Below are 14,834 nucleotides of genomic sequence, written 5' to 3'. Positions count from 1 at the left end.
CGAAAAAGGGCTTGACGTGTAAAAACAGAGATTCACAGACGGACCGACAAAAGGGGACTGACAGGACAGAGTTTAAATACTGACAGGGAGCCAATCTGTCAACAAGCTGCAGCTGGTGCCACAAGGGCGGGGCCAACTGGGCGCCATGGCAACCGTAATACACAGGCGGGGCCAATTGGGCACCATAGCAACCGTGACACCTTGTGTGTTAGCAGGGTTTATTATCGTCTGATAATGGAAATTGCCATCAATGATAAGGGGAGCATTGGGCTCAGGTTGACAGTTATGCAGTTCACACGGGTAACTGGGTTATGTCTAACTTAAAATTATTGTTGTTTTTTTTTTAACTTTGAGTCTTTTTGTCTCATCGAAACAGCCTTGAATAAAACAAAAATATGCATCTTTGGTCACTTGTTCAATCAGTAAACAGTCACGCTTGGGAACTGGGCTCACTGGTAGCTGTGAATGCTAGCTGCACGCTCACAAAAACAAAACAACAGAAAATACAATCTGTCATAAAACACAGTTAAAGTCAAGTTGTATTTTATTTGAGTTTCAAAAGTCATTTAACTAGCATTAAGTCTAATCCTGTTCGAGTCATTGGTAAAAAAAAGTATGATTTTGGTTCAGTTAAAAAAAAAAGAAATGTATACTTAAAATAAGCAACATTATGTTATGATTGGCGGTGGACCCAAACGCAAGAGGCAGGAAAAGGCAAGGTGTTCTAAAACAGAAGGCATTTAATTTTAAAATCATCCAAAAAGTATCAAATAAACCGTCAGAAACAACCTAATTTTCCAAACCAGAAATGAGAAACCTGAGAAAGCAGGATTGATAAGGAAAAGGGTGACGGTGGAAAAAAAGAGTGTGGAAAATGATAGTGGTAAACATAAATCTCCTGACCCTTGTACAACTGATCGAGATCATTTTGCTTGTTTGAGGTATTAGCTCAATCGGTTAGATCAAAAAAACATTGCTTATTTTATGATGATTTTTCTTATATTATTATTATTTTTTTTTATTTTGACTATTGGCAGTTCTTATACTGATGAAATCTGTGTGACCATCGTTTAGATGACCTCGTAGTGTACGTATACATGTAGAAAATGGGTGCCACTTATTTTGGAGAGAACGTCGTTGGCCGTCGCCCCAAAATATAAGCAGAGAGGAGATATGGCAAAAAGGGAACGCTCTTTATTGCATTAGGGACACGTTCAAAGTTCCAGACGTTCAACATTGGCCTTTACAGTGTCCTCATATCAAGTCGTGACGTGTTGTGACCTCCTGCAACAACTTCATCCCACAACCTTCGCCAGATGCCTACATACTTATCATTAATTATAATCCACATTCCACAACACCATGTGGCCTAATGGATAAAACGTCCTACTTCCGATTAGAATATTGAGGGTTCTAGTCTTCGTGGTCAAGCGACATTATTCCCTTTGACATCAGATATATTCAAAGTATCCTTAAACCCTCTAGTTACCCTACTGCTCGTTGGGGTTGTCCATCGATTCGATGATGACCATCTTCTTTTATTTGTGAGTCTGCTGATGTTTGAACAGTCCGATCCTGGATTGTGGTCGGAGACTCAGGTAAAAGAGGATACCTGCGCAATGATGGTTTTTAAAGTGGCGTAAGGGGTGCGCTTTCCCCAACGCCACTATCTTGATTGTAAAGAAGATGGTTCCAGTGGCAAGGGAGACCCTAGACGACCGGGATCTTTCCACAACTGCAGGCGGCTAACGGGATCCAGGTCTGTAGGAAACCGCCTCAAAGCGTGCCGCCACCAGCTTTTGGGATCACTCTTAGTCCGGACTCTACCCTTCGACCTGTTCGGCTTGGGTAACCCTACCAGGAGTACGAGACTCCCGCCGACATAGCTTTAGGGGTCATGGAGACGCGCAAAGTGCCCCACCACGATAAGGTGGTGATCCGTCGGGACCCCCACTGCTACTTTACTAATGTCAACACGGAATACCCAGAATACCCTTACTAGAGAGAGAGAGCACCGTGAATTCAATAAAAACAACAGCATCTCCAAAAAAATCTAATTCAAGAACTTCATGGCAAGAAGCAGTTGTTAGGAATGCTTTAGTTTACGTCGACTGCATTATTAGTTGCTTGAAATAAAACTAAAATAGTCCCATTAAGATGAAATAAAAAGACTTGTTTGTGCCTCCATATTTCCAATCCATTATTTTCAGGAAAGCAACGTGTTTTGTAAACTTTAGGACTTAAATCGTGGGAACAAGGGTTTTATGTTTGTTTTGCCACTATTTACTCAATTAAAGTCAGAGAAAATAGCAAAATTTGATGAATGATTTTGACACAAAACAGTTGGGAACTACAGAGTATTTATGTTCACATTAATTCTTTAATACAAGGGAGTTGTTTCGCACAAAATCGAATTTTCAATGGTGTGATTGTTATTTTGGGTGGTGAATGGTACGAGAGATGTGTAATGTGTAAAACTGGAGTGTCATGCCCAATTTCGTTGTCACAATATGTTAACCCATTTTGTAACAATGACAATAAAGGTATATTCTATTCTATTCTATTCTATTCTATCCCTGGCTCTCAGCTTTGTGGCTCTTGGCTTTGTGGCTCTCATACAACTGGGTCATAAAACAGCTGAGCACAGACATTCACAAAATGTTTATTTATTAAAGTCTAATCCCAAAATGCATAAGGAGCTGACTCGACACAGATTTAAATAGAGGCCACTTTATCTTTAGGCTCGAAATTGATGTCCACTTCGATGTTTGGTCAGTGCTTTTCCTAGAACTGTTCTCACACAAAGTCTTTTTAGTCCATCAACATCTTGAGACATTAGGGTTCTTGTTTTCTGTCACTAAAAAAAAAAATCTGCCAATGCATCTCTTTTGATTTCTGAGTGATGCCAGTTATCAGACTACTGCATTATTTATTTCATCTGTGGCCAAGGCAGTTCATCATTTTCACACACTCCTTTCATCACCCCTGCGTTTCATCTATGTTTAATTGCAAGACTCTACCGCATAGACAGCTTGTATGTCAAAACACACTTTGCTCAAGTTAGATATTGAAATCTTATCACATGAATAACACCATGGTTGGTTTTTCTGTGAGGAACTAATAACGCAGTCAATGTAAACCAACAGAGTCCCTAAAAGCTGAGTTCTTGGTTTATATTTCCTTCAAGATATTATTTCTGCGGTTTAGATAGATAGATAGATAGATAGATAGATAGATAGATAGATAGATAGATAGATAGATAGATAGATAGATAGATAGATAGATAGATAGATAGATAGATAGATAGATAGATAGATAGATAGATAGATAGATAGATAGATAGATAGATAGATAGATAGATAGATAGATAGATAGATAGATAGATAGATAGATAGATAGATAGATAGATACTTTATTCATCCCCGTAGGGAAATTCACACTTCCAGCAGTCTACCCTGTTGTTTATTAACAGATGAACATGATGCCCTAGGGGTGCTTGTAGCGGAGTGGATGACGTCACGCTAGTCCAAAAGTTCGACATCCCTGCGGCAGATGGAAATCTTTTTCATTGTGTCCAGGGATACACCACCTCGTGTTAGCGAGTCCGTCTCCTCTCCGATTCCCGTAGGCTTTCGTGCCTCTGTATAGCGGCGCTGAAGCCGGATAGCTCCGGGTAGCTCCGGGTGGCTACACGTTAGCGTCCGGGGTGCTAAACGTGAGCCACGTTTCCGCAAAACGCAGCAACTGCGCTCCCTGTGCGCTTCCATGTTTTCCACCAGCACTCGTTGGTCTTATTTGGTAGTGAGTTCACATTTACCATGATTACGGATGGTACGGAGGACTTATAACGCCGCCAGCCGCTTAGCTAGCTCCGGCTCTTCTTTCACCATAGGCCCCCTCATCACGCCGGCATGAGAATTCTTCAGGGCCATCGAGCGGCTGCCTTTCCAGCAGCTCCCCTGTTATCTCTCACTTTTTGTGATTTATTGTTTTATTGTCTGCTCCTATCTTCGGTGTTTTTCTTCCCGTTTGACAACTACACTTTGGATGACTTTCTATCCTATGGACATGGGTTTTAGCGCACAAAAATGCGTTTAATCGAGGAATCAACTCCCTGCTCTGAAGAATTCTCATGGAGCCAAAGGAATTAACATGACCATGAAGGGACCCAAACCCCCAATCTTCTGATCTGAAGTCAAGTGCCTTATGGTCCCATCCTGGCTTGTCATTGTGACCCGGTGGACTAACTGCAGCTTGTAAGATGCCATGTGCTGTCGTCTTCTCAAGACACGCCAAACTGTTGTTCTAGGCCACTGAAGTTTCCAGCTAGCTTTTCTGATAGAATCACGGGTCGCTCCGCTGAAAAGCAGTTGTTTATATCGTGTGAAGTTGAGGGGCGTCACGTTCCTTTAGCTGTGCACAAGCATCCATCCGTTATGAATTTACCATGCTATCTCCCCATGAACTTTGTATTTGGTGGCTCCTTTCATAATTTGCTGCAAAATACACAAAGAACAACAGTTTTTTGCAAATTAAAGCTCACGAAATGCCTTTTCTGGTTGAGTGAACGGCATTTATCGGTCTGAAAGGGAATAAACATGTCATGATGACTGATTAGCATCACCTCTAACCGCTCGTTGGCCACCTGATTGTTTCCCTGTCCTTTTTAAGCCCAGTTCTTTCACTCACATGGTGTCAGTCCGTCAGCAAACCTGTTTTCTACAAGTCAAGCACTTTGACAGTGACTCCCGTCCCCGATCTTCCCGTTTTTGATCCCGACCACGTTTTAGATCTCCTGTCCCGACCTGACCTGTTTTTTTTCCGTCCACGACACCACCATCTTCCTCTCCAGAAGATCCACTTCCGTATTCGGAACACGATCCGATTGTGTAAGTGGCTTGCTTCCCGTGTCCAGTGAGCACCGGATCGCGGGCGATTCCCTTCCTCTTTCTATCAATAAACTTGTGGGTAACGTTACACATTTGGGTCCTGATTCCGTTAAGACCGTGACAAAACAAATCTATTGCCTTACAATTATTTTTGATTTATGAGCTATCACATGGCAAACTTATCTTACTAACAATTATAATTAAGGAGATATGGGGACGTCAAATGTTCCTGTGGCTTTTGGAACCCCCGTTCAATAAGAGCAACGATTTCAAAGCTAAATAAACAATACATAGTCTGTGACTGATTCAATAAGATCACCGGGGAGTTTGTTAATACATCCGGTTATCGAGTCATGTACAGTAGTAGAGTGGAACCACGGTTCTCGGCCATAATCCGTTCCAGAACCCTGTTCGAAAACCGATTTGTTCGATCACCGATATAAATTTTTCCATTACAAATAATGTAAATCGTTTTAATCCGTTCCAACACCCTGAATGTTTACTGAATGTTTAACGTAAACTTAAAGCTAACCCAGGCTAATCGTACGTTCGCGTTATTGTAATCTTCTGTATGAAAGATTACGCTAACATGAATGTGTAAAATTTAATAAATCAGGTCTTTTACAAGTCATTTAGCACCCGCGTCCTCACAACAAGTAGTGAGCGGTTCATTGGAAAGGGGGCTCCGTTCCAACACCCTCAATGTTGGGCTCCGTTCCAACACCCTCAATGCTTACTGAATGTTTAACGTAAACTTAATGCTAACCCAGGCTAATCGTACGTTCATGTTATCGTAATCTTCCGTACGAAAGATTACGCTAACATGAACGTGTAAAAATAAAAAAAAGGATAAAGAAAATAATTATGAATAGGATTTCTTACCTTTGTGGTGGTCAGCAGAAGGCGCAGGCAAGATCAGCAATAGTTGTACGCACTACTTCTTTTTTCACCTGTAGCAACTTTGCTGCTTGCAATGACTTTCTTCGGAGGCATAATTAGGGGCTAAAACACTTGGTACACCTATATTAAAAGCGAAAGCAAAACGAAGCACGTCCGCACGTGATAACAGTTGGTCACGAAAAGAGCGATCTACACCCGTACGCCGCTCAGCATCGCAACCTAGCGTACACACTCACGCATTACCGGCGTTCGAACTCCGATTTTTTGACCGAACAGCGAAGCAAGAATTTCTCGAAATTTTTAATCGGACTCCGATTTGTCCGAACTGAGAGGCGTTCGAAAACCGAGGTTCCACTGTATAACCATACACTGGTTACGTTTGCATGCTTACAGAGTGGTTTAATTTAGTACAGTTGCAGTACAACCTTATTTTTGCTCAGAATCTCAATAGTAGGTCACTAGAAGACGTGTATTTGAAAAAAAGAGAGAATCTTTTCACATGCTACAAAAGGCAAACGCTACCATCATTGCCGGGATATCGCGAAAGTCTTTACTGTCCATCATGTGGCAAATGAAGACGCGTTTAGGTGAAGATGAATAGCTTCATTGACAGAGAAGGCTTGTTACGCCTGATCTGTTTAGAAAAGCTATTACTGGGGTTTAAAATTTCTATAAATATTTGATGGGCCAGGACGGCTGCACACTGTGAGCTCGTGAGACTAAGTGGTGTTGCGCATGCAAGTGTTTGCCAAAGACTTCCGAGGCGGATTATAAACGAGGGAGGTGATGACTATCTCGCTACCAAGTGAGAAATCTCATTTCCTCCTCTCTCTTTTTATCTCTCTCTCCTCATTGATAATAATTTCTCCAACAATCGTGTTTATTTTTATTCAATGCATAAAAGAGCGCATTAACTTATGATTTCACGTCTATAGCCGTCGAAGAAGAATTACTTTTTTCCCTCCGTGTGTTTGTTTAGCTTCTGGGTAGTGAGCTGGGTAAAAGCGCTGGAGCTAGTCAGTTCATTTAATGTTTTTATTACAGAATATTCCAGGCACAAATGAGGTACAGAACAAGGTGTTTGATTTAAGCAAGTGCACAGTAAAGATGGTTGACATACATGTTTATACTTGGAGGGCAGGCTATGACAAAACTCAAAAGGTAGTGGGAAAGCCCCAACTTCACCCGAGCCCTTTTTATAGACCGGGTCTGGCGATTACTGATAAAACTCAAGGCTTATATCCAACTGCAAACAAGTGGGGGGCAATACTGGCAATTTCCAAGTAAATGCAGGGTAGTATCAATCAATTTCGATATGCTACAATACGATTCTTACAAATCATGATCATTGAATAACGAACTAATACCCTCACGATGTCATGATTACCGATTAGTATCACCTGTGCCTGCTCATTTGGCGGCAGCCGCTGCGGGCTACCTGATTGGTTCCCTGTCCATTTTTAAGCTCAGTCCTGTCACTCTCCGGTTGTCAGTCCGTCAGCGAACTTCTGTTGTTACAAGGCAAGCATTTTGACCCTGACTCCCACCTGTCCCGTTTTTGCACCCGTTTTTCCACCTGTCCCTTCCTGATCTCCCCGTTTGTCTCCGGCTCCGACCTGTTCTTGATCCCGACCACGTTTGTTCTCCTGTCCTGGTTATCGACCTGTTTTTCTGTCCTCGACACCGCCATCTCCAGCTACGGAAGATCCACTTCAAGATCCGATTGTGTCATGATTACTAACTCTGATCACCTGGAGCAATCATGTGGGCGCCTTCTGATTGGCTGGCACTTCTCTCTTAAGCGCGCTGCGCCCAGAGTTCAGTGTCAGAGTGAACATTTGGTAACTCTGTGTGTTTCTCCTGATATCCCGTTTATTTAAGAACTCTGCTTACCCGTTTCTGCCTGCCTCCGATCCGACCTGTTTCCGTCCCATGCTTCGTTCTCCTCTCCAGCCCCGGTAAACACGACCTGCCTGACTTCCGCACTTCGATTCCGGACTCGTTCCGAAGGGTTCTCCCGCAAGCCCTGAACGCTTCCTTAAATAAAGAACTAAAACGAATGCTCTGGGGTTTCCTGGTCTGTTCTGGTTTCCTGATAGATTGTGTGAGCGGCTTGCATCCCGCGTCCAGCTGCCCTTCCTCTTTCTATCAAGAAAGCTTGTGGTTAACGTTACGCAATTGGGTCCTGATTCCGTTCTGGTCGTGACACACGAGTTACTTCGTGATTACGATGAACACAGCACAAAGAGTTTAGACACCAAAAAAATGTTGTTTTTCATAAAATAACTACCATGGAAACGATCATGGTAAAATCTATAAATAGAAATATTTCTATGACAACTGTTTCACGACAAACGTCAAGAGAGTGCCCAAAAAAGCAGCAATGTAACAGTAATACAACTACTGACAAATAACAAGACAACCAAAACACCTTCCATTGCACAATATGTTGAAAATAAAGTCATAACATGCAAATAGTGTTGACAATACAATGTAAACCTTTAATAGTTTGAAAACTAAAATACTAGAACTACCGTTTCAGAACAAAAGACAGTCAATCTAAAAAAGCAGCAATTGAAAAAAATACCAATCCAATATAATGTTAACAGGACACCAACAAATCCTTCCATTGCCCATTTTTTTGATTAAGTAGTGAAAATAAAGAGTAATTTAATGTATAATTATATGAATGTATATTGTTACGACCAACTAACCACAACATTATAGTGATAGTAAAATGGGAACACAGTATCGCTCCCAATAGGTCCACCCAATCCAAGTACTCGTTAAGTATCGATAACATTGATATTTGGATCGATCCGCCTTTCTACAAACTAAAACCACCGCTTGAAACAATGTGGATAATAGAATACTCGGTTGGTTGGGACACATGGAGAGGATGGATGAGGAGCGAATGTTGTAGAGGATCTACGGAGCAGAAGTACAGTGGAACCTCGGTTCTCGACCATAATCCGTTCCAGGACCCTGTTCGAGAACCGATTTGTTCAATCACCGAAATCCTTTTTCCCATTAGAAATAATGTAAATCGTTTTAATCCGTTCCAACACCCTGAATGTTTTCCATGAATGTTTAACGTAAACATGAAGCTAACCCAGGCTAATTGTACGTTCGCGTTGTCGTAATCTTCCGTACGAAAGATTACGCTAACATGAACGTGTAAAAATAAAAAAATCCGGTAGTTTACAAGTCATTTAGCACCACAAGTGGCTAGCGCTTCATTGGAAAGGGGGCTCCGTTCCAACACCCGGAATTTTGGGCTCAGTTCCAACACCCTGAATGTTTACTGAATGTTTAACGTAATCATAGAGCTAACCCAGGCTAATCGTACGTTAGCGTTATTGTAATCTTCCGTACGAAAGATTACGCTAACATGAACGTGTAAAAAAAAAAAAAGATAAAGAAAATAATTATGAATAGGATTTCTTACCTTTGTGGTGGTCAGCAGAAGGCGCATGCTGTATTCCCTAGCAAGATTGGAGACTCGCACACCTCTTTCATATTTAGCTATTATGTCTTTCTTAAAGGCAATAGTTGTACGAACAACTTTTCTTTTTTTTACCTGTCCCGCTTGCACCGACCTTCTTCGGAGGCATAGTTAGGGGCTAAAACACTCCGTTCACCAATATTAAAAGCGAAAGCAAAAAGAGGCAAGTGCGCACGTGATAACAGTTGGTCACGAGGGGTGGGGGGGATCTACACGATCTACACCCGTACGCCGCTCAGCATCGCACTCTAGCGTACGCACTCACGCATTACCGGTGTTTGAACTCCGAATTTTTGACCGAACAGCTGAGCAAGAATTTCTCAAAATTTTGGGTCGAACACCGATTTGTTTGAACTGAGAGGCGTTCGAAAACCAAGGTTCCACTGTAAAGGAAAGGAGACTAAGAGGAAGGCCGCGATTGACGTGGATGGACGGTGTTGAGTGCACTGCAGGAAAGAGGTCTAAATACAGTGGACCAGCTCTTGTTGGTGATAGGAATGAGTGGAGAGGTGTTGTGAAAGCATCGTGGAATATTTGGACGCGCTCTAAGGGATGAGCAAGGCACCCTATGATGCAGCAGGGGTAAACCAGTGAAAGCTGTCGGGCCCTGCTGTTGAACAGAAGAGTGTGTTGTGTCACCCTGACCCGAGTGACATGGCCGCTTTCTCGTGTCCTGTTTCATTTGGAGGGAAGAAAGCATGACCAACTTGGGTGCTGAGGTGCTTAAATTGTTTGGGTGTTCGGGTATTTGGGTTGGCCATGGTCAAAAAAATGTGTGTGTGTTTTTTGCTACTTTTCCCCCTTTTTTAATTTTCTTTATTTTTTGTTTGTCTTGCTGTCGGTCACCCCTCTCAAGGGATATGACCAGGGTAGATAGATAGAGGGCAGCACGGCGGCGCAGTGGTTAGCGCGTGTGCGGCACAGTTCTGAGGTGGTGAGATCAAACCCCCCTGTGTGGAGTTTGCATGTTCTCCTCGCGCTTGCGTGCGTTTCCTCCGGGCACTCCAGTTTCCTCCCACATTCCAAAAACATGCTTGTCAGGTTAATTGGCAGGACCAAATTGTCCCTAGGTGTGAATGAGCGAGCAAATTGTCTGTTCCTGTGTGCCCTGCGATTGGCTGGCAACCAGTTCAGGGTGTCCCCTGCCCACTACCTGAAGATAGCTCCCGCGACCCTACTGAGGATAAGCGGTGCAGATAATGGATGGATAGATAGATAGATAGATAGATAGATAGATAGATAGATAGATAGATAGATAGATAGATAGATAGATAGATAGATAGATAGATAGATAGATAGATAGATAGATAGATAGATAGATAGATAGAAAACCACCCCTTGAATCAATGTAGAGATTGAATAACAAATGCATGAATGGATGTATCAAAAGGTTAAGATTACACTTGAATTTACATAGAATGCATTCATCACGACCAAATATCATGGTCATGGTCTGCATTTATATAACGCTTTTCAAGTCAATGAAGACCCAAAGCGCTTTACAATGTGCTTCACACTTTCCCTTTTACACACACTAACTAACTAACCGATAGCAGTGTCAGCCATGCAAGGCAACTACCTGCTCGTCGGGGGCATTAGGGATTCAGTGTCTTGCCCAAGGACATGTAACACGGAGTCGAACATGTGACCTCTTGATCCTAAGACAGCGCTTTACCTCCTGAGCTATTGCCGCCACGTAATACTGAGTTGAATAGAATATATAGAATAGAATAGAGAATAGAATATACCTTTATTGTCATTGTTACAAAATGAGTTGAACATATTGTGACCAGGGTTAGATAGGGTTACTTTAACTTGATTACTTTCAATTACTTTTGGATTACTCCAATACCAAATATGCTAATAAAAGACAAAACAAAACTAAATATGGATAAAATGATGACTCACAACACGTGCTAAGTTTCTCTTCTGGCTTTGATCTCTTTGATCTCCGGCAAAACTAACATAAAATGCAACAGAAACAAAATGAAAATAAATCCAAACAGCTTGCCAACATCATTTTTGCCGTTCCATGTATTCCGTTACTCCCCAAATTGAAAGTAATTCAGTTAAAGTAACCCTACCCAACCCTTATTGTGATAACGAAATTGGGCGTGGCACTCCAGTTTCACATTTAACAGTGAGGATAAAAGAAAACGAAGAAGATAAAGGAGCAAAGAAGATAAGGTTATAATTTACACAATATTTACACAAGACATGTGGGCATGTAGGATGTTACATACAGTTTTGCGATCGTATTAGTGCAATATGCGCAATAAGTGCAAAAATAATCAACATTGTGCAAAGTGAGCATAGGCATGAAATATGAAATATGACTGGGATAATAAAAAGATTATAAATAAAGAAATCAACATGAATATACTGTATATGATGTGACACATTTGAATATTACAACACTATCATTGGCAGTGAACAATGTTTTAGAAATATAATTAAATGAAAACTATCTTTCGAAGACAGGATCAAATAAAGGTTTGAAATCCCTTTCACAATAAAAGCAGAATATTGACAGAAAAAGACTTCGGTTCAATTTTTCCATGTTTATGTAAAGATGAGATGAAATATTGGCTGGCAACCAGTTCAGCGTGTCCCCTGCCCACTGCCCGATGATTGCTGGGATGGGCTCCAGCACCCCCGCGACCCTACTGAGGATAAGCGGTGCAGCTAATAAGATTAGATGTAATGTAATGAGATGAAATCATACCCATAACAATGATTTTTCTGAAGAACTGTCTTTTGAGGACCCAAAATTGATTGCCTTCTGGAAGGTCAATCGGCCATAAATCCCTCGAGTGATTTTGACAGGGTAAACATATAAAGTTGATGACAATTATGTTTACTTCACTGTCGAGAAATCATGTGCCAATTGCTGAATGGTATTTTAATATACAGTGATACTGTTTTTACAGGAACCTTGGGAAATCAGGACTCCGAGTGTCTTGCCTTGGACTTGGTAAGTATTTTTTTGCCCCTTCTAGCAAAAACTGACTGACAACACGTATAATAGTGCAGTAAAACACACAACAAATATATTTTAAGTTAAAAACATTTCAACCTGTGTGCATTTTCTAGTGTGCCAAGGGAAACTGTCCAATTCATCTTTATAAAAAAGCATGTCATTGGTCCGTAAATAACCTTTCTTCCAGTGTTCAGTCAAGTAACTAATATTCATCCATATCAGTAGATGGCAGCATATTATTTTCTTGGTATAAAATAATTACATTCTCATGAAATAGAACAGGAAAATTTATGAAATAATTTGATGAAGCTGTTTAAGATTGCATTGCAAAAACAAGAGAACAAATCAAAAGGTGTAAAAATCTTGCATATACTTAACAGAGGATCAATTTTACTTATTATAAGTACCGTATTTTCCGCACTATAAGGCGCACCTAAAAGCCTTTATTTTTTTCAAAAGCTGACCATGCGCCTTATAATACAGTGCGCGTTATTTATGGATCAATATTAAGTCGCAACGTCTAGCAACTAATCCAAGCAGCCGCCGACTAGATTTTCCCCCGAACGCGAAGTCGTCCGCGGGGTATGGTGGGATTTATATACCGGCGTTTCATTGGCTAACCAATGTGTCATTATTTGAATCGATCACTACTGGCTAAAGTTATTCGGATCCTTTTAATCATTTACAGGCTGGCATAGGCTAAAGGGGCAAAACAAAGCCTGCAATTGGCCGAAAAAGATGAATGTGAATAGCATGTTGGGTTGACGGCATAGAGAAAACAGTATTTTACTTTTCTGTACTGTATTTGTAAATATTTTACTCTCCTGGATTTACTACACTCACGGATATAAGAGGACCATGGTTGCACATTATTATTGAACACAACGACTTCGGTGAGCTACTCCGGCTATATATTTTCCCAGTATCTTGTTTCAGAGTGATTTTGATGTTTCTGTGATGGGTCTTTTTTTAAATTAAGCTCAATTCCAAGTGTTTATTGTCATATGCACAGTAAAGTTGCGAGCGAAAAAGAAAATAGAAACTAAGGAATGGTTGGCATTTCTTGAATCCCAAGACTTTAGCCTTCCCGAATGATATTTGGAACGATGCATATGAGTGACATCGTACGGACACCGCATCCGCACGTGTCTACGACACGTATTTGCTTCTTTGCAAGCTTTCGGAATGTTAAGGGGGTAATAAGTTGGACTGAACTATCTGACTGTTTTGTCCACGTTCCCATTGTAGCGCCTTATAATCCGGTGCGCCTTATGTATGTCAGATATAGGACCAAAAACTATTTTTTCGGGGTGCGCCCTATAATCCGGTGCGCCTCATAGTGCGGAAAATACAGTAATAGTTTTAGTATTTAGTATACCTCGTAAAAAGGTTAAAAATCCAGAATTACAGAAAAATTCTTAACAAAATGAATAACCTGTACTGCCCTTTGAGCAGTAAATTATAGAAACAACTTTATAATCCCAATTTAGAAAACATGATTTAAAGGGATATTGTGTATTAAGTAGCGCCTTCTACTGTTAAAAGATTACATCATTCAATTAAAAAAATTGAATGATAACAAAAAATACATAAAACATAAATTCATAAAACATAAAAACGGGCATTCTTTTAACTGGTCGGTCAGTGAAGTCAGTGAATTTGTATTTATTTTACATATCATGAGGCCTACCTAGCGGACGTTATCCACAATCTGCTAATGGTACCCGAAAACCGTAACATTTCACAATAGGATGGGCAAAAAAACAACAAGAAAAAGATTGTGTTTTGGTAACGAGTTTGTATTCGTCCTTGTACTTTGTAGCACTCATTTTTGGTGGCACAGCTCAATACAGCGACATCTAGTGGTCAAATATTACACATATCCTGTGAATCCTCAGAGATGGGTGACTGAAGCCAACACCACATTGACTCTGCTTTAGTGCGGAGCCTAAAACATTTTGATTTAGCTTATCATATATAGTTTCGAGAAAGCTTTACTAGAATGAACTTGATTAAATGAATTAAGTGATTAAGCCTACTTTGCCAAAACTTTGGCCAAAAAGCTGCAAAAAAAAAAATACCCTTCTGGCATTATAAAATTGATTGCTGTCTTGCTGGCTTCTGTGCTTAACATTAGTCTGAGTGCCTTTCTTTAATTATGTAGTTTATGAAAAAGGTCAACTAAATGCCAGAAGCTAAAGACCCATCAAGACGCGTGTGTACATGGTTAAAAAATATATATAAAATGAGACTAGTTGCTCCAAGGGTGTTTTGCGGACACTGCCATAGTGCCCTTGAACAAGGCACTAAACGCCCTAAAACTGCTCCAGGGAGCAACAGAGTCGAGCTGTCCTTCACTCTGACATATCTCCCTCGAGTGCATGCCTGCTGGGTGGTGTTGTGCTGAATGAGATATCTGAATTTGTGTGTTTATAATAGATGAGAAAACAGTGAGCTAAAATTAATCACAGGAATATAAATTTACCGTAAATTCCGGACTATAAGCCGCTACTTTTATCCCAAACTTTCAACCCTGCGGCTTATTCAGTGATGCGGCCAA

The 14,834-nt window shown here is 40.9% G+C and overlaps 1 protein-coding gene across 2 annotated transcripts in view; it reads left to right on the top strand.

The window, feature by feature from the left end:
* The window catches only part of kcnab1a (potassium voltage-gated channel subfamily A regulatory beta subunit 1a), a 141,953-nt gene that overhangs the window by 86,402 nt on the left and 40,717 nt on the right, over positions 1-14,834 (top strand). For both annotated transcript variants that reach the window (XM_088345464.1, XM_088345465.1), the window contains exon 2: positions 12,225-12,268. In XM_088345464.1, the coding sequence (XP_088201590.1) occupies positions 12,225-12,268 (44 nt within the window). The remainder of the gene's footprint in view (positions 1-12,224; positions 12,269-14,834) is intronic.

This window comes from Urocampus carinirostris, chromosome 10 (genome assembly GCF_059441175.1).
Source record: "Urocampus carinirostris isolate Australia breed hairy pipefish chromosome 10, RoL_Ucar_1.0, whole genome shotgun sequence".
In the NCBI taxonomy this organism is placed as follows: Eukaryota; Metazoa; Chordata; class Actinopteri; order Syngnathiformes; family Syngnathidae; genus Urocampus; species Urocampus carinirostris.
Note: the sequence above shows the minus strand (reverse complement) of the source record. Positions and strands in the feature narration are given on the sequence as shown.